This window comes from Heteronotia binoei, chromosome 12, assembly GCF_032191835.1.
Source record: "Heteronotia binoei isolate CCM8104 ecotype False Entrance Well chromosome 12, APGP_CSIRO_Hbin_v1, whole genome shotgun sequence".
Taxonomy (NCBI): Eukaryota; Metazoa; Chordata; class Lepidosauria; order Squamata; family Gekkonidae; genus Heteronotia; species Heteronotia binoei.
In genome coordinates this window covers 64,807,230-64,827,867 of record NC_083234.1, presented here as the reverse complement: position 1 = coordinate 64,827,867, position 20,638 = coordinate 64,807,230, and the positions used below count along the sequence as shown (strand labels likewise).

Here is a 20,638-nt window from a genome sequence, read left to right as displayed (position 1 = left end):
AATCTCCCAAGTACGTCGCGGCATCTGGCCATCTTCTCCCCGTTGCTCCGTCCTGCTACCCTTTCTGATCAGCACTCCATCATCAACTCTGCTTCAAGAAAGAGCGATAGATAAAGACACAATGGTTTTTGTTCTCTCCGTTAAGAATGTAACAAGTGAGACGTCCGAAGCCTAGTCGATAGGCGAGAGCTCAGCCATCGTCCGAGGGGTGTTGCCTTATCAGGAGAAAGAAAGCCTGTCGGGGAGGCCACAGAGACCCGTTCAATGCGGCACAGCTGCGAAGCCTCTCCAGCCACCTCCTATTCCTGGTTCTTTCAAGAGGGGAGTATTGATTTTCTTCCTCCTTTACTCATTCCAAGCAACCTGCTCTCCTGCTATCACCTCCAGCTGTCAAATTGATGCCTTCCTCTGGGGACCTCACCCCCCCCCCCCCACACTCTCTCTAAAGGGGTCCTGCACTTTTGAACAGCTTTCAGATGTGTCTTCAAGCCCTTCCGGCGCTGGGCTTGCGAAAAGCAGATCGGTTGTAACCTTTTAACTAATGCATTCAGTGTTCGTATTGAATCTTGTGTCAAAGGGGCCTTTGGCCCAAGGGCCGACTGTAGCAGCCTTTGCGGAACAAATGGCGAATGTTTTGACTTGATGCGGGTCCTTCAAGATGGCGCTGCTGTTTATGTTTCAGGAAGCAACCTGGATTATGTAGTCTGCTCACACTGGGGCCATGACTCCTTGCCTGCCGTTATGGTTTTATGCAACAATACCACCCTTGTATTTCCCAGTCTGAGATCTTACCTGTCTTGAAACATCTACTCTTCACCCTATGGAAGATGGCATCACTGCCATTCCACATCCTGGGAGTCTTGCCACATTTCCACCTGCTTGCCTAGATCCACAAGTGCTAGGGTTACATTTGGGGAGGGAAGACAGCACGATGTAGCCTGAACTCATCAAATCTCAGAAGCTAAGCAGGATTGATACCTGGAAGGGGGAACACCAAGGAAGACTCTGCGGAAGACGGAAATGGCAAACCAACTCTGCTTCTCATTCGCCTTGAACCCCATGATGGAGTCACCGTAAGCTGTTTGCAGCTCAATGGCTCGTTACACACAGAGAGGGGCATCTACTGAGCATTCCTGCCACTATGGGATATCCTTTCCGTGTCTGGTTACGTGCAGTGGATCTTGTCTCAAACCTGCTTGGATTATGGTGCTGGAAGCAGCGAGCAATCAGACTGCAATCCCCTAAAATGTATCTGAACCAGTTCTCTTCTTTTTATCTGCACCACATGAGTGCTTTAAGCTCACTTTTCTGTTTTGTCACTTTTGCTGAATCGCAGATGTGCCATCAAAGAGAGCTAATGTATTCTTGCAGCTTCGATGGACTTGCACACATATGTGTATAAAACCACAGCAGATTCTACATAGGTTTTTTTTTCCTCTTTACAGATGAGAAGTTATTCTGGGCCAGACTAAAGGACCATATAATTCAGCATCCTGTTTCTTAAAGTTGACTGACCAGATGCTTCCAGAAAGCCTGCAAAGAGGGCATTGGCCATTCTTGATGTTGTCCGTCAGCAACTGGGACTTAGAAGTGCACTGACCAGACAGCAGCTTTCACTTGGCTACTCTGGCCAACAGCTGCAGAGAAGACTCTTCTCCAAAGGGCTGTGAAGTTTCAGGAATTAAAGATGTGTTTTGTCTTCATTGGCTGTGTCTTGAATCTACTGCTACCCCTGAAATTTATTTATTTATTTATTTATTCCGTAACTTATATCCCGCCCTTCCCACAAGTGGCTCAGGGCGGCTTACAACAAACAATAAAATCGGAACAAATTAATACATTTAAAATCAAGCATTTAAAACCTAAAAACCTTAAAATTTTACATTATACATTAAAACTATACAGTATAATCACAAAAATCTGGAATCTGAAAGCTACATTTGTCCAGTCAAACGTAGGCTAACCGGAAGAGGGTCGTCTTACAGGCCCTGCGGAACTGAGTAAGATCCCGCAGGGCCCTCACCTCTTCCGGTAGCTGGTTCCACCACATAGGGGCCATTGTGGAAAAGGCCTTGTCTCTAGTTCTTTTGAGGCGCACTTCCTTGGGCCCGGGGATGGTGAGAAGATTTTGAGCCCCAGACCTCAGTACTCTCTGGGGAACGTGTGGGGAGAGACGGTCCCTCAGGTAGGCAGGTCCCAGGCCATATACCACAAGCAGGCTTGTTGGTAATTGTCTACTGTCCAGAATGACTGTCCAGGATGCTGAAGTCCCCATATGGTGTTCCTGCTAGCCTTTACAGATATCTTGCACGGTTGATACACGCAAAAGTTCAGTGCACAGGGGGTGGAGTTGATATACATAAAGGAAAACAAAAGTGTGGCCCTGAATTTGGGCTTATGACCTACAACGGATGTGAGGTTTGAAAGAAAAATAGAGCAGCCCATGAGGTCAACAAGTGGAATTCGACAAGGACTGGTGATCCTAGGACAGGGACAAGAAGAGGTTTTTTTATACTCTGATTTTTCTCCACCTGAAGGAGTCTCAGAGTGGCTTGCAAGCACCTTCTCTTCCTCTCCTCACAACAGGCTTTCCGTGAGGCAGGTGGGACTGAGAGAGTTCTGAGAGAACTGTGTCTGGCCCAAGGTCACCCAGCAGGCTTCATGTGGAGAAGGAGTGGGGAATCAAACCCGGTTCTCCAGATTAGAGTCCGTTGCTCTTAACCACTGCACCACACAGGCTCAAGATGTGGGATCAGCTTGTCACACTTAATACACTGGAATCACCTTTGCTGTCATATGACCAGAGCGAAGTGGATCTTTGATTGGGTGGATCACAGTGGATGGACATCTAGGAGGCAACATCAGAAGACCTTGGCCTCTATGCCATGTCTGTTGGCCCTCCAGGGCAACTAGATGGCCACTGTCTGAAACAAGATGCTGGACTACCTGGACCACTGGTCTGATCCAGCAGGGCTCTTCTGATGTTCCTATGGCACACAGCAGAAGTGGGGAGAGGTGTCTTGCTCGCTTGCAGCAGCACCTCAGCCAATGAAGATCCTAGTCTTCATCTCATCAAACCTTCATCCAGTCTTACCCATGTTCCTCTCTGGAATCAAACCACCTCAATTCAATTTTGATACTGTGTTCTGTCTTATTGTGATTTGTTACGTCTCTTTTCCCCTTACCTAAAATTGGACAACAAAGCAATGACATTGAAAATGGCAATGTGAATATAAATTAAAATGTAACCAGAATGCTGCTCCAGGAGGGATTCCCTGTGAGGTTCGGGTCCAGGTCCGATGGGTGGATGCCTAGCCCTGCTTCCCCTCCTTGCGGTGACCTCAGAGGCAGCAGGTGATACAGGAGGGTGGAGCCGAAGCACAGCCGATGCCAGCCAAGATGGAAGAATGTCTCTGTGCTCATTTTGCTGACTGAAAGGTATGAGGCTGACAATGCAAAGACACTGTCATCCCCCCCCCTCCCCCCAAAAAACCCCCAGGCAGCGGGTGCCGCGGAGACAGACGGGAAGGATCTTTCTGAAGTGTGCACAATGGCTTGGCTTTTGTTGTTGTGGTTTCTGAGTCGTGCATCTCACTTTGTTCAGGACACAATAAACTCAGGCACAATCTGATCTGTTCAGACGTGGCATCCTATACAGCACCACTTGCACTGCTGGGAACGCTCTGGTCCTTCTTCCCAGCCCCATCCAGCTGCACAGGCCCCTGCAAAGGGGCAAGATGTCAAGGAAGGGGGGGGGTGACCTCTTCTCCCACCGCAGGCAGCTTTTAAAGGGAGAGCAGGGCTTCGGTTCAGCTTTGTTCCAGATAGAACTGGAGGTGCCAGTGGAGCAGGCAGTTCCCAAAGGGGGGGGGGAGGAGAGAGAGATGGGGTGTGGAGGATCAGATCCTTCCTGCCAAGATTGTCCTCAGCTTTTCAGTCTCTGCAAAGGAATTATTTATGGAAGGAGATACGTGCACACACAGTCACAATCTCTCCCCCTGCCCACAATGTCATCTGCCTACAAACATGCAAGAATAGGATGTGTTAGTTTGGGCATGTTGGGGGCATTCTGCAGCCCTAGAAGAGAATGAAAAAGTAGCAAAGGAGACCAGAATCTATGTGGCGTTGAGAGTGGGGTGGGGAGACAGCTGTCCTTTGGAGCAAAGGCTACCCTTGTGGCTGTTCAACTAGCAGAAGACTAAGGTCTGTTTGGCGTAGTGGTTAAGTGTGTGGACTCTTATCTGGGAGAACCGTGGTTGATTCCCCACTCCTCCACTTGCAGCTGCTGGAATGGCCTTGGGAAAGCCATAGCTCTCTTATCTGGGAGAACCGGGTTTGATTCCCCACTCCTCCACTTGCAGCTGCTGGAATGGCCTTGGGTCAACCATAGCTCTCTTATCTGGGAGAACCGGGTTTGATTCCCCACTCCTCCACTTGCAGCTGCTGGAATGGCCTTGGGTCAGCCATAGCTCTCACAGAGCTGTCCTTGAAAAGGCAGCTTTTGGAAGAGCTCTCTCAGCCCCACCTACCTCAAAGGGCATCTGTTGTGGTGGGGGGGGGAAGGTAGAGAAGATTGTAAGCCACTCTGAGACTCTGAGATTTGGAGTGTGGGGTGGAGTATAAATCCAATATCATCATTATCATCATTATCTTCAACACTTTAGGAAAGAGTTTTCATGACTTATCCAATGACATTTCTTCCCCTCTTTTGCTTTCAAAGTTTCATGCTCAGGTTCTAGTTCCCTTCCATGGCTAGGGTTGCCAGTTCCATGTTGGGAAATTCCTGGAGATTTGGGGGGTAGGGCCTGCAAAAGGCAGGGTTTGGGCAGGGGAAGGACCTCAGTGGGCTGTAATGCCACACAGTTCACCTTCCAAGGCTGCCATGTCCTCCAGGGGGAATTGATTGTCTTGTGGAGAGCAGTTGTAATTCCAGGAGAGCTCCAAACCCCACCTTGAAGATTGGTGACCATGTTCCCAGCATCAGGGTGAAGCAGATAAAATCTAGTCAGCTGGGAGGGGGGAATCACATTGTATGAAGGAAGCCAACACTGTGATTCTCTTGCCATATCTATCCAATTGTTTCTTGAAAGTTAGACATAACTGTACAAAGCTGACTTGGACTGTCTCAGACCATTGATCCATCTAGCACGGTGTTATCTCCTCTGATTAGCTGCAGCTCTCCAGGATTTCAGGCGAAGAAAGTTCTTTCCCCAACACCTGCTACTTAAAATTCTTTAACTGGAGGTAGCAAGATGGGTAGCCATGTTGGTCTGTCTGTAGCAGCAGAAAACAACAAAAGTCTAATAGTACCTTAAAGACTGATCAAATTTGTGGCAGAGGATGAGCTTCCGTGAGTCATTGCTCACTTGTTCAGATGCAGCCCACTTCCCCTCTGCAAATCACACCTACTCCAGTCACACTCGCTATGGTCATTCACCTGCTCTTGTTACCAGGGATTGAACGCAGAACCATCTCCGTTCAAAGCTTGTGCCTTGCCATCCAGACACTATCTTACAGTAACCAAAGCCTGTCTATATCCAGAGCCTTAAACAAAGTCGTAGTTCTGGAAACAGAACCCCAAAATACTTTAAACAAATCCCGTGTTATTCCCACCAATACACCAATGTTATTCAATATCTATATGCGCCCTCTTGCCCAGATTGCCAGGAGATATGGACTTGGGTGCCATCAATATGCAGATGACACCCAACTCTACCTGCTGATGGATGGCCGGCCTGACTGCGTCCCTGAAAATTTAGACCGGGCCTTGCAGGATATGGCAATGTGGTTGAAGGGGAGCGGGCTGAAACTGAATCCAGCGAAGACAGAAGTCCTTTGTCTGGGTTGGGGCGCCCGGGAAGGGGAAATACCTCTCCCGGTCTTCGACGGGGCACCGCTGAAAGCGGCGCACCGGGTTAGGAGTCTGGGAGTTTTACTGGAGCCTTCATTATCAATGGAGGCCCAGATTGCAGCCACTGCCAAGTCAGCCTTTTTCCATCTGAGGCGGGCAAGGCAGTTGGCTCCCTTCCTAGAGCGCCAAGATCTGGCAACGGTACTTCACGCAACGGTCACCTCGAGACTGGATTACTGTAATGCCCTCTACATGGGGCTGCCTCTGTACCGAACCCGGAAGCTGCAGCTGGTGCAGAACGCAGCGGCCAGACTGTTGCTGGGGCTCCCTAAATGGAAGCACACACAGCCTGGACTGCGCGAGCTGCACTGGCTGCCAGTTATATACCGGGTTCGTTACAAAGTGCTGGTCATTACCTTTAAAGCCCTATATGGTCGAGGACCTGCCTACCTTAGGGACCGTCTCTCCCCATATGAACCCCAGAGAGCACTGAGGTCAGCTGGAAAAAACTTGTTGACCACCCCCGGACCAAGAGAGGTGAAGCTGCAATGCACCCGTAATCGGGCCTTCTCCTCTGTAGCCCCGAACCTATGGAACCAACTTCCAGAGGAAATGCGGGCCCTGCGGGACCTTGAACAATTCCGCAGGGCCTGCAAGACCTTCCTCTTCCGACTGGCTTTCGCTGACGTAGAAAAAATTGCTAATGATTACCGCCATCATAAAGAACAAATAGCATTAGCACTTTTATCAATTTAATTAATTAATTTTAAACTTATCAGAATTTTAATGTTAATGTTTAATGTTTAATGTTAAATGTAACTTTGTCTTTTGTATAATGGAAATTTGAATGATGTTGTTAGCCGCCCTGAGCCTGCTCCGGCGGGGAGGGCAGGATATAAATAAAATTATCTATCATCTATCTATCTATCTATCTATCTATCTATCTATCTATCTATCTATCTATCTATCTATCTATCTATCTATCTATCTATCTATCTATCTATCTGTCTGTCTGTCTGTCTGTCTGTCTGTCTGTCTGTCTGTCTGTCTGTCTGTCTGTCTGTCTGTGTTGAAAAAACCCCATACACAAGAAATTGGTGGGGGCCAATCCACCAGCCTCAGATTCCATTCTCCCTCAAAACAGAAGGCAGAACACTTACTCGTAACAACATGCACAACCCCACGTACAAGTAATGATCTAAAAATCTCGGAGGGCAGTATTCGGTGACAAATGGGGGGAACATTTTAAGATTTTAGACGGTTACTTCTTCCCATTTACAGTGGCTTCTGACAGCCAGTCGAGGAGCTACGATCACCTCATCTCAGCAATAAAACCCCAGATCCTAGATTTCTACCCTCATCCCCCAGGGATTTACAAAAGTGGTCCACAGCAGACAGGAATTTAATAGCAATGTCCCCGTTGCATTTGGGAGAAAACGCAACACAAAATGATCCAACTCCATCCATCTTGGCTTCTCCATCTGGCGCTTACTGGGTGCAATGCCTACCTAATCCCCATCCTCCGGATGCTTTCAAAGCAATCTCCCCACATTGCCTGTCTCTGCTTTCTTTGGGGCATACATGACAGATCATGAGATGCCATTAGCCCTTTCCAGAATACAATTCCCTTTTCTCTTCCTCCTGCCCCTGTTTGAACTTACTGCCGTGCACACAGCTCCAAAGAGCATTTCCTTGTATTTCCATCTCTTGTGCACCCTGTTGGAAGATGCGTGCAGACAGTTTAAAAGGTCTGCGGCAGGCTCGATGGCAGCTTCAGCGAGTATTTCTATCAAGCCATCTCTCCCTTGAAATGGGCCTTCAGCTCTCCTTTTATTCAACTGAGGACAGCGCTTAAGAAGTAGTGACTGGCTTCAGCAGAAGATGTTGCCTGTTTGCTTCTGGCCAGCATGAAAAGTCCCCAGTAGGCCACACCCCTGGTAGCTGTGCAAGCCTTGTTGGGGCCACTGTGCTCAGATCTGGCCAGCTGAGTCACTGAAAGGTTTCCAGCCCCATGTCTCCTCCTTCTGCAGCTTAATGGCAGTGTGGGAGGAGGCAGTTCATGAGCCAATGCCCATGATGGGCACCGCCACCCAAATATGAGGCTGCTGAACCTGGTTTGCTTTTGTGTGATTTTAATTTCCCAGTCCACTAGGGTTGCCAGGCAACTCGGCAAGATGGCTGAGGGTGGACAGCATCTTGGGAGAGAAACTAAAAAAAGAATAACAAGGCCTCGACTACTTACAGAAATTCTGACCAAAGCTTTTGGATTTCCTGAAACTCTACGGCAATCTTGCCATAGAGTTCATGGCACTAAGTAGAGCTTCTTTTGGTGCTTCAGGATAGCACTAGGCAAAGCCAGCCTCAGGGCGTCTGGCTTCTGGAAGCGATGGTGGCTGGGCACTTGCCCATTTCCCTTGCCAAGTGGGGAGGAGGACCCAATCCGGCATCCCCCAGGGCCGTGCCCTAAGCAGCTGCCTGGCATGCCTAATGGATGGGCTAACCTTGGCTCTAGGGACGCTTTTTCAGAACTCTATGGTCTGTAGCTGAGGCCTTTTTTTTCTTTTCTTTTTTAAAATTTTTCTCCTGAGGACAATTGCACCCCCCCCCCCTTAGCTGTAGTTTCCACCTGCCAATCAGGTGAAGATTGGTGGACAAGGGCCACAGCTACCTGGAGGTCTCTCACCATAAGCGGGCCAATGAGAAGCCTGCAGGCTACTTTGGCTAGGAGACAAGCCACAACCACAACCAGGTTACTGCTTGGCCCTTTCCAGCTCTAGACAGCATGTTTCTCTCACAGCCAGCAGCTTGGAAAGCTGTACTAGCGCTTACACACCACAGTCGACACTTCCTTTCACCAAAAAGGAGAACCACATAGGCTGCGTGCCTTCCTGCAAGTACGCGGGAGTTTGAAGTTGTGTTTAAAACTTACAACCCAAGGAGGAACACTTGAGGAGGGGAGGTGACGGGGTCTGCTGCTAAGTAACCCTCCAAATCCCACTTAAGCCTCAGCCCCTTTCATTTCCTCTCCTCTTCCAGAGCTCTCCGGGCCTTGTTTAGGCAGTCCTGTCTGCCTTCCATCAGGGGATGCCCTGTCGATGGGCGGCTCAGACCTCCCAAGGCAGCAGTGGAGAGTTCCTGGCAGTCCTTCCTGCACTTTGTCAATGCCAGCCTCAGATCCTTGCTTTGTACAGCCTGGCTCAGAATGGATAAAGGTGGAAAGTGCTTTTTTTGGGGGGGAGCCGGATGAAAGATTAGACTGGGATTTACTGGATCCCCCTGAGCTGATAAAGAGGATCTAGGGCTTTTACCATACCTTTTATCAAGACAGCTTGTAAAGCTGTGGCCTGGTCTCTCCACCATTTTTGGTGCTGTAGAAGTGCCGTTGGGATGACATGCGTGTTGCAAAGGCCTGTATGTGGCACTGCACTCACAGTGTGAATTCAGAAAGCAAGGTAAGAAAACAAAACTTGGCCCTCTGTAGCTGCCGTGCAGCTGCCGGAGCAGAATTTGAGGCAAACAGGCTGAAAGGTGAATAGATTGAAGGTTCAGTTCATAGGTGATCATGACTGTCGATCACAGTATGTTAACCAAACCAACATGTTCATTGCAGAGTTGGTTGCATCTTTGCATACAATGCAGTGGCTTCACTTAGCAAAGTTGTCATGCAATTGTGACCACTAGATACTTAGGGAGCAGGCCTTCTCGATAATGGCACCCCAATGGTGGAACCAGCTGCCAGAGGAGGTGCGGGCCCTTTGGGATCTTAATCAGTTCCGTAGGGCTTGTAAAACCACCTTCTTTCAACTTGCTTTTTAAGGTGGAACCTTGGCGATAATATTAAGCCGTTTATATATACCGAGACTGTAGCATCATTAAATTAGACTGGTTTTTAGATAATTATTTAATTTAAATTAACTTAAATTTATGAATTGTATTTTAATTGTTGTTATTCTGATTTTATTGTTCTATCATGGCATATGTACCATGTCTTGTAAGCCGCCCTGAGCCTGCCTTGGCGGGGAGGGCGGGGTATAAATAAATTTTTATTATTATTATTATTATCTCCCTCTGCACTTTTGGTCTGCACATCACTCTCTGACTGGAAAAGGCATCACCAGTGTGGTGCCCATGGTCACTAAGATACCTGCTGACACATTTCTAGGTTCCCACCAATGTGGGGGACTGGGTGGGGCCAGATGGGGCTCTTTCCCAGCAGGGCTTCAGATTGGCCACTGGAGAACTGATTGATTGGCTGTGCAGATTAAGAAGCGATTTGCCCAGCTCTCCAGTGGTGGGTTTGTTCATTTCCTCCTTTCGCATTTCTGCTTGAATGCCCCCTGCCTGATCTGCTTAGGTCCTTGTGCATGTGCCACCAAAGAAGCGCAGCCAGGTTGTACACTGGCTGTCACCGGCAGAATCCTATTTTATATCCTGTGGCTGAAAAGATTTCCTCAGAGTAAATGATGCTCCATTTATAATATGTCCCAAGAATCACAAGGAGGGCAAATCCATATTCTGAAACAGGAAATTTGGAACTTCAGCAACATCACGTGGTGCAGGAGGAGCAGGTGCCAGCCGGGGCCCACTGCTGCAGGGTAGTGTGCAATGGGGCACTTGTGGCAGGCACAGCGATACAGTTCCTGTCTGCACACACCACTCAGCCGCATTGAGGAAACGACGTGGTCAGTGGGAAGGCTCATAAGCAGGTGGGGGAAGAAAGGATACACAGGGTGGTGGAGATGAGGATAGGCGGGAAGGTCCTTCTGGCGGTCGGAGCAGGGGAGGGTTCCCCTGAACACTGTATGCCCAGCCCCCCCAAAAATCTGGGACTGGCTCTGTTATAGCTACTAGAGGGGAGGGGGTTCTATTCTGGTACCTCAGTTACAGAACGCTTTCCACTCACTTGTTTGCCAGGCCTGTTGAAATTTAGCATTTGTTTTTGTGGTTGGATTGAATCACCTGCCCTCCTCTCAGTTTGTGTATGTGTGTCCGTGCACATCTCTATTTGTTAGCTAGCTATCGTCTATTAACTGCCCTCCGCTAGAATTTATAATTTACTAGGGGCTGGTGAAAACGCTGCTAAATAGCTGCTTTTAATGTCCTTTTAACTGCTGGGGCTTGTTGGTGTTAATGTGGATCTATGTTTTTAGGGATTTTTTTTCCTTTATAATCTATTGCGGTTTTAACCTTTTGTATATGAGTCACCTTCAGTGCATAGGTGATGAGATGGAGTTATAACTATGTTTGATTAATTAGCTAATTGATAACCTTGTGATTGGCGGAGTCTCATCATCACCCTCAGCACTTAATGGGCAGCCTGTATCTCATCCGGCCCTTGCCAGGTGGCCGTTCTACAACATGTATGAAGTGAGAGCTATTGCAGATATTTCTCCAAAGGAGTCCATGTGTCAAAGCGGTTACATTTGAGTGCCTGTTAGCTTTCGCCAATTTGTTCTTTTCTTGGAAATTCTGGCCAAAAAAAAAAGAAAGTTCTATGGTATGCCAGGGAAGGGGAAATAATCTTGTCCCAACAAATAGGGTTGCCAGCCTCTAGGTGGCACCTGGAGATTTTATGATATTACAGCTGATCTTCTGATGGCTAAAATCAGTTCCCCTGGATAAAATGGCTGCTTTGGAGCATGGGTTCTATGTAGGGTTGCCAAATCCGATTCAAGAAATATATGGGGACTTTGGATTGGAGTCAGGAGACTTTGGGGGTGGAGCCAGGAGACATTAAGGTGGAGCCAGGTTGTGACAGGCATAATTGAACTCCAAAGGGAGTTCTGGCCATCCCATTTAAAGGGACCGCACTCCTTTTAAATGCTTTCCCTCCATTGGAAATAATGAAGGAGAGGGGCACCTTCTTTGGGGGCGCATAGAATTGGATCCCCTGGTGTCTGTTGTAGAGAGGGGAAGGGAAAGGAGATTGTAAGCGGCTCTGAGACTCCTTCACGTAGTAAAGGGCAGGGTATAAATCCAATCCCTCCTCCTCCTCTTGTTCTTCTTCTTCTATCTCTCCTCTCACCAAACCTCACCCTTCTCAGGCTCCACCCCCCAAATTTCCTGGTATTTCCCAACCCAGAGCTGGCCACCCTACCGACAAAGGACATACTGATCAGTTTATCTTCTTGGAGTATTCTCTAGATTGAAACAATCTTCTTCTCAATGCTAATCCCTCCCGCTGAGAGGAAGCCTGTGGCCTTTCCAGCTTATGATACCCGAGTTTCCACATTGCACTAAGACGGTTCTTGTCTCTTTCAGATTCACCCTGTATGCCGTGGACACCCGAGGGAGGCACTCTGAGCTGAGCACGGTCACCCTGCGAACAGCATGCCCGTTGGTAGATGACAGCAAGGCAGAGGGTAAAGCAATTGCTCTGTTCTTCTCTTGCTAAAGGTTAAGGTACTCCCCTGCGCAAGCAACGGTCATTTCCGACTCTGGGGTGATGTAGCATCACGATGCTTTCACAGCAGACTTTTCACAGGGTGCTTTGCCATTGCCTTTCCCAGTCATCTACATTTCCCAGCCCCCAGCAAGCTGGGTACTCATTTTACCAACTTCGGAAGGATGGAAGGCTGAGTCAACCATGAGCCGGCTACCTGAGCCCAGCTTCTGCTGGGATCGAACTCAGGTCGTGAGCAGAGTTTGAGCTAAGGTACTGCAGCTTTACCACCCCGTGCCACGGGCACATTCTTCTCTTGCTAGACCACCTGTTTCTCCCCCAAGCATGGTGTGCTTTCAACACACAGTCACACAACCCTGTTAGCCTGCATAAGGCTGGCTACTTTAGGGGGCAGTGCAACCAAACCCAGCCTAGCCATTGTACTCGGCACTACCTACATTTTTTTGGTTCCTCAGCTCATCTTTCTCTTGCTGTTCTTGTGGTGTATAGGGCACCCTGCTTACACTTCCAGGACAGTCCTATTGAAGAAGGCCCTTACTTTAATTCCTGCCCTTCTCCACATAAGAACATAAGAGAAGCGATGTTGGATCAGGCCAGTGGCCCATCCCGTCCAACACTCTGTGTCACACAGTGGCCCAAAAAAACAGACGCCATCAGGAGATCCACCAGTGGGACCAGGACAGTAGAAGCCCTCCCACTGCCCCCCCCCCCAAGCACCAAGAATACAGAGCATCACTGCCCCAGAGACAGCATTCCAAGGATCAGCTGTGGCTAATAGCCACTGATGGACCTCACACACAGCTCCCCTTGCACGCATCCTCTTCATCTCTGCTTGCTTTTCAGAGATAGCCGATAAGATCTACAACTTGTACAATGGCTACACCAGCGGGAAGGAGCAGCAGACCGCCTACAACACGCTAATGGAGGTCTCGACATCGATGCTTTTCCGCGTCCAGCACCACTACAACTCCCACTACGAGAAGTTCGGAGACTTTGTGTGGCGCAGCGAAGATGAGCTTGGCCCCAGGTAGTTTGCTTCTGGCCAGTTTTCGGTTTTGGTCACCTTGCAGTCTGCTGGGTTTTACACGGGTTGCCACCACCGAATTGGGTGAGACTCAACCGGAAGTAAGTTGTGCAATTGCCAAACTGGCTGAGTCAAGGAGGGTCTCTGGGTGGATCTTCAGGCCTTCAGTCCATCCTATTTCTCGTCACTGAAAGCTTCTGTTATTTCAAGCTAAAACTAACATTGCAACTATCTAAATCAGGGGTGTCGAACTCATTTGTTATGAGGGCCAGATCTGACATAAACGAGACCTTGTCGGGCCGGCCATGTGTGTCATAAAATGTAATGCCAGGTAGGGGAGATACAAACTTTATAAAGGACACAGACAAAAACACACACTCAGCCTAATCCACTTTACTGACTTGTTGAGCCTCAGCAAACAGAAGGAGGAGAGACTTGGCTCAGTAGCTCTTCTGTGCAATTGAGAGTGCCTGGCGAAGCTAGCTCTCCTTCCCCCACTTCCTCCCCAAGAGAGGAGCTTTGCTCTGGAGCTCCTGCGCGATTGAGCAACTCCTGCAAAGCAAGTTGTGTGATGCAAAAGGAAGCAAGAGAGGGAGAAGGAAGCAGATGACAGGGAGCAGAGTTGCTCGCGGGCCTGATAGGAGCCCTCTGGCCGCATGTTTGACACCCCTGATAGTGCTTCATAGATCACTTCCTCTCTAGTATTGACGTCCCTAATCAGAAAACCCTTCTCATCCAACATCCATTTCTCACACTGGCCAACCAGGTGCCATCAGCGAAATGCAAAAGCAAGAACCCTCCCCAATAACTGGTAGACCACCTCTGAATATGGTGGTTCCATTTAACTAGCCAGGCTAAATCCACCATGAATTTCTGTAACATCCCTTTAAATGTGTCTAAGACCTCTTTACAATGGGGCATGAAATATTTGGCGCAGGGGTGGCCAAACTCTGGCTCAGGAGCCACATGTGTCTTGTTCACACATATTGTGATGCTCTCAAACCCTCCACGTTGGCCAACTTGGAGAAGGCATTTGTCTCTTTAAATCATTCCTCTAAGCAGAGCCAGCTGGTGGCTTACAGAATGCATTTTAAAGTGAAAGTTATTTTATTTCCACCTCTCCCTCCCCCCTCCCCTCATCTATTTGTCTTCCTTCCTTCTTTCCTTCCTTGCAGCTCTCAAGCATCTGATGTTTATTCTATGTGGCGCTTATGTTAAGCAATTTGGCCACCCCTGATTTAGCGCATTGGTTAGTATGATGGCGAGTGTTTCCTGGGCGAGGAATCTGCAGACCATGTCTTGGCTGACTCCTCCAGTGTCCAGGGCTGATAGCCACAAAGGTAGCCAATGTGGGTGAGTCTTCTTCTGCTCCTGTCACTTAGGGGGAAGATGGTGCAGAATTGAAGGCTGTGCCTCTCAAAGTGGCCATCTGTGCCCTGACCTGGATAGCCCAGGCAAGCCCAATCTCGTCAAATCTTGGAAGCTAAGCAGGGCCGACTCTGGCAAGTACTTGGATGGGAGACCTCCTTGGAATACTAGAGCTGGAGGCAGGGGCAGGCTTTATTCAGCCACCTCCCTGAATATCCTCCAGGCCCCCAGTAGGGGTCAGTCAACAGAGGTCACCATGTAGCTTCCAGGTGCAGACACACACACACAGAAAAAAAAATACCAAGAAAGAAAAGTGGCCATCTGACTTAGGCACGGGAATGGAAAAGAACCCATCTAACAGGACACAGGTGGAGACCACAGATCCAACTGGAGTGTTCTGTGACGTGTGCCACTGGGGTGGGTGGGGGGCCCGGGGGGGCCCATCAACCTGCTTTGCATGCAGAAGGTCTCCAGTTCAGTCTCTGCCACCTCTTGCTGAAATCGTAGGAGGGCTGGGAAAAGCCTTTCTCTGCCCGGACTGGTGTTGCCAGTCTGCATAGACAAGGCTAAGCCATCAACAATTGGACTTGATGTAAAGCAGCTTCCTTGGTTTGACATTCTACCCCAAATTATCATCACCAACTAGTCCTTCCTTCCTTCCTTCCTTCCTTCCTTCCTTCCTTCCTTCCTTCCTTCCTTCCTTCCTTCCTTCCTTCCTTCCTTCCTTCCTTCCTTCCTTCCTTCCTTCCTTCCTTCCTTCCTTCCTTCCTTCCTTCTTTTCTCTTCCTGTCCGGCTTAAACAAGTGAGCCAAGCTGCTGCACCATAAGAGAATGCAAAGGTCATTGGTCCCTGCAAGATGAGGCCTGTGCACCCTTTTCCAAAACAGATGTGGTCAGGCTGCCTGCTGCTCTGGTGCTCCATCCTTTCCTGCTGGCATGCATCTTGATTCCCCCCCCACCCCGACATTTCCTGGAAAAGGTTCCACCTCCTTCTTGTGAGTGAAGTTCCACCTGCCTGCTTCATTCCTCTGACAGCCCTGTCAGCTCCTGAAGCCTAGGAGAAAGAGGAGGAAGCCAGTGGGCCTGTTCTTTTCCAGGCGATGCTTCAAAACCAGAATTTGATTGATGAGCCATTGGCATTCCCAGGAAATGTTTATCAGAGGATCCACCGACCCGCTGTAAACGTTTGCGTTGTAAAACTCTGTGACAAGCGAGAAGGCTGTTGCATCTGTACAATAAATATATCTCGCCAAAGGCCTCCGGAGACCAGTTTGGGGGGAAGTCGCAGGTTGCTGCAAACAGCTGCTTACTAGACGGACGCCAAGCCTGTCAGCTGTCCCAAGCAGAAGGTTCACATTAAGGAGACGGGAACAGGCTGAGCTTCTAGGTGGCTTTGGTTACAACTCTGCCTTCTCCACACCTGCTCCATTGTCATCCCCCCCAAAAAGCCCTTTGGCCGCGAACAAGCAAGCGAGAAAACCCCAGCAAGAGTCTTACCCTTTTATTCATTCCCCCAGTAGCAAAGGAACCAAATCTCCACATTAACCAAAACCGAAGACGGGGCAGGCATGTTCTGCTTTACAACAGGGACTCTCTGGGAAGGATTTGTTCAGGCAATTTCCCTTTGTAGGAAATGATGCTGCTAATTGAACAGCAAGAGATGGTCAGGGACAAAGGGCTAAACCAGGTGTGGGAGACCGAGGCTCGAATCCCCACTCTGCCATGAAAGCTCAATGGATGACTTGGGGCCAGTCACACACTCTCAACCAGGGGTCATTTTGTAGAAAAATAGGTGGTGGAGCTAATTAGCATAACTCATTAGCATACGCTGCCCCGCCCCACCAGCCAACAGCAACCTGACGCAAGAAAGGAAAGCCCTGGGCAAACGAGGCCTACTTAGGCTGGCTAGAGATCCAGCCAGCCCAAGCAGGCCTCACTCACCTGGGGTTCTCCTTGCCCCGCCCCCCACAGTCAAAAGGCCAGCAAACTACCCACCACCCAAAATCACATAAGAAGTGGAGAAAGGGTGGCATGGGCCTCGCCAGGGGTTAATGAGGGCTGCTGGGAGTATGGCAAAGCCCCTGGTCTGGCTGGCTGCCTGGTCTCCTAATCCAGGGATTGTTATGCAGCTGCACCTACTATTCAATGGCCAAAGTAGGTAGGTGGGGAGGAGGAGGGGGAACCCCCAGAAAGGTTCAGGAGCTGCACCCCTGTGAGCTCCTGCTGAATTCAAGGCCTGCTCTCAACTCCTAGCCTACCTCACAAAGTCATTGTGAGGATAAAATGGAGGAAAGGAGAACGATGTAAGCTGCTTTGAGTACCCACTGGGGTGAAAGGCGGGACACAAAGGAATGAAATGCATATATTATAAAAAATGAACACTGACACCATTTTAAATTGAAACACTGTAATTGGCCGGGGAGCTCTTATTACCCCTCACGTACCTTTTCAAGTGCCAAAACTCCAGGGGGAGGGGCATTTCAAAACAAAAGGCGCGGCGGGGGGGATACGAGTGCTTCCTCACAGCCTTTTAAAAATCATTTTTTTTAAAAAAAATGGCGGCGACACCCCTGTGGTGGCCACAGAGACACAGTCCTGTATAGTTTGACCCAAAGCCACTCTCGGACTGAGGAGCCAGCCGTTTACAGAGGGATGTGGACTCCCGCTCACAGAGCAGGCTTGGGACGGTGCCAAATTGTGGCCTAAGCTTGGCATCTCAGGGCTCTTCTGTGGCTCATAACAGCTTCTGTTCACTTCACCTGATACGTCGGCCATGGCCTTTCCTCAGAAGCCTGATCTGGTTGCAGTGATTTTCTACCAGGAAAATGACTGTAATGGGCTTTTATGTAGGGCTACCTTGTAAAAATGTCCGGAAACTGCATTTGGTCCAAAACTGTGGCAGACGGGCTTCTGCCGGGGACTGGATATCAGGATTGGAGCACCCTTGCGTGAAAGACCTGTGGTGGCTGCCCTCCTGCTTCCATGCACAATTCAGAGTGCCGGTTCTTACCTTGAAGGACCACATGCCTTGGGTTTGGGGCACTTGAAAAAAAATGCTCTCTGTTCTTCTGCCTTCATCAGGGAGGTGTGTGGGGCTTTTTCAGTCACCAGCTTTAAATAAAGGTAAGCAAGCCTGAGAGACCTCCTCCCTCCTCCCTGGTTGATGATCAACCAGTGATATGTGGTTATATGATGGACTAACAGAATGAGGATAGATGATGGACTAGTGGAATGAGGTGAGATCACAGACCAGGAATGAAGTTAGATCATGGTCTAGCAGCCCTGAGCCTGCTTCGGCGGGGAGGGCAGGATATAAATAAAAAGTATTATTATTATTATTATTAGTAGTAGTAGTAGTAGTAGTAGAATGTGATTAGGTGATGGGCCAGTGGTTGGAGATTAGATGGACCGGTGGAGTGAGGTTAGATAAACCACTGGTATGAGGTTAAATGGACCAGGGGTGTGGCAAGGCACCTTGCTACTTAGAGGGACCATAGCAGAGAACTTGCCTTGCATGCAGAAGGTCCAGGCACAGACCCCAGCATCTCTAGTTTCTGGAGTTGTGGGTTGCCCAGAAGCTGTGGTGAGTTTCAGGACCTTTTTGCCATTTCATGATGGAGTAAGAACAGGGAATACAGGCTTCTGTTCCTTGCTCGGCCATGGTGCTCATTGGTTGACAGTAGGCCAGTCACATTATGAGTCTAGAGCTCTTTATTTCTCAAATTAAGGTTCTAAAAAAAAAAAAAACCCTATGGAATGGTTACACATGATTATATTAATAATATCCAAATGCCTTGGGATTACTAGATTTTTAAGGAAAGATAATGTGACCCATCTTGAACCCATTTCAGGAAGGGTGGGATAGAAATGTGAAGTAATAAACTCATATAATTGTCATTGGTTGATTGTAGTGCCCTTAAGGCGCAGCTGACTCATAGGCTGATAACAGATGGGCATTTTGGGGCAGTTGGGAGGCACCCCAAATCGGAATGGCTGAAAAAGAGCCATCCTGAAGCCTTCTGGTTCCCCCGCAAGCCGCCCCCATCCCGTCCATGGGGCAACATGGGCATGTTCAGATGACCATTGTGCACCATTCTCATCCCCATACATTTTCAGTACTCACGCGCATGCGCGTGCATAAGTCCATGTGCATATGTGCCCATGCGTGCATGTGCATATGTGCCCATGCATACTGAACTGTTTTAATTTTAAAGACTGGATGCGACTTGGAGTGGCTTGGCGGTTTCACACTGCCAAGGCACCTCACTTGCGCCCTTCCGCTTCCAGACGCCAAGGAGGCGACTGCCATGCAGCTGAAAAATTTGCTACCACTTTGGAAGTGGTAGCTTTTTCAGTCGCACTGTGAAGGCCAGAGGACAAGGACGGGCAGCAGATATTTGTGTGTGGAAGGATTTTTTTGGTTGATTTCAGGGGCGTCTCTGAGTTGGGCAGTCTGTAGTCACCCATGGAGACCCTAAGACCATGGGGTTTTCAAGACAAGAGGTAATTTGCTGTTGCTTCCCTCTGCAGAGCAACCCCAGTCTCCCTTGGTGGTCTCCCACCCAAGTACTAACTGTGGCTGATTCTGCTTAGCTTCCAAAGCTCTCACGAGATGGGAGTCGGCTGGGCTATCAATGTTAGTGCATCAAAAAATAGAAGGAATATGGAAATCCTCTTTTTCTCATCATGATGTCGTTCAGATAAACAGAACACTGCCACCCTTCAGCCTTTTATGGCTTTGCAACATGAAATAGTGGCTAGAGGGCTAGAAGTCTGACCAGGAAAATCCAGCTTCAAATCCACACTTAGGAAGCAAGCTTTCTGGATGACCTCGAGCCAGTTGCTTTTTTAATATCCTATCGTCTGTTTTACAGGCAGGGAGGAAGCTCTTACTAAGCTACTTGGAGTAAGTGTAGAACAAAAATATAATAAAATAATGTACACATCCCCGGGAACACACAGATTAAAGGTGGGGATGTTTGTGTTTATGTAAAAGTGCTGTAAGTCGCAGCCAATGACCAAATGGGCTAGATGGACCAATGGTCTGACTCAGCATATAGAAACTTTATCTCTTTATGCATGTAAAGTTTGATCCCACCCCATTGTGTTTGGGTATCATTGGCTTATTTGAGTTTTGTGGATATTCTGACACATCAAGATTCAGAGTAGCCCTTTTGGTGCAGTTTGGTGTAGTGGTTAAGTGCGCAGACTCTTATCTGGGAGAACCGGGGTTGATTCCCCACTCCTTCACTTGCAGCTGCTGGAATGGCCTTGGGTCAGCCATAGCTCTCACAGAGCTGACCTAGAATGGGCAGCTACTGTGAGAGCTCTCTCACCCCTACCTACCTCACAGGATGTTTGTTGTGGGCGAGGAAGGTAAAGGAGATTGTGACTGCTCTGAAACTCTGAGATTCAGAGTATAGGGCAGGATATAAATCCAATATCATTTCTTTCTTCTGCATGGGCTGAGTTGCATGTCTCCTTGCACATACACTCTGCTATTTTTGCATGGCCACAGAACTGCCAGGGATGCCCTGCCTCCAGAATGCTCCCCAGCGGTCATTACCAAAAGAGCACAGCGCAGTAGCCGCTTTTGCAGGAGAAATGCCTTTTTGCCTCTTTTGAATTGTGTCTTTCTTGAAAGGGGCTGACCCTGCCCTTGAATGACTTCAGAAATTGCCCATCTTTTTTATTGTTTTCCATTTTCTTGGAAACAGGAAAGGGATGGCTGACGGGGTTAGATTTCATCTCCGGGTTTTGAAAAGATGGCCCCTGCAGGTCACAAGGAGTGCTTTGGGACCCTGCCTCTGATTTATGACCTTAAATGGGCCATTCAAACCATCCCCTCGCCATTTATCACTTCGCTGGTTTGCTCTGTGGCCCTCCCACTTCCTCTTTCTCCCCTTCATCTCCTCCTCCTTGAAGGGAAGATGTCAGCCAAAGATGAGTCTAACCTTTAGATGTTACTTCGTTAACCTTTTTCCACACAAGT

At 48.7% G+C, this 20,638-nt stretch overlaps 1 protein-coding gene across 1 annotated transcript in view; it reads left to right on the top strand.

Annotated features, from left to right (window-relative positions):
- The window catches only part of ASTN2 (astrotactin 2), an 899,029-nt gene that overhangs the window by 873,038 nt on the left and 5,353 nt on the right, over positions 1-20,638 (top strand). Inside the window, exons 21-22 of the mRNA XM_060250629.1 lie at positions 12,113-12,213; positions 13,098-13,281. Coding sequence (XP_060106612.1) covers positions 12,113-12,213; positions 13,098-13,281 — 285 coding nt within the window. The remainder of the gene's footprint in view (positions 1-12,112; positions 12,214-13,097; positions 13,282-20,638) is intronic.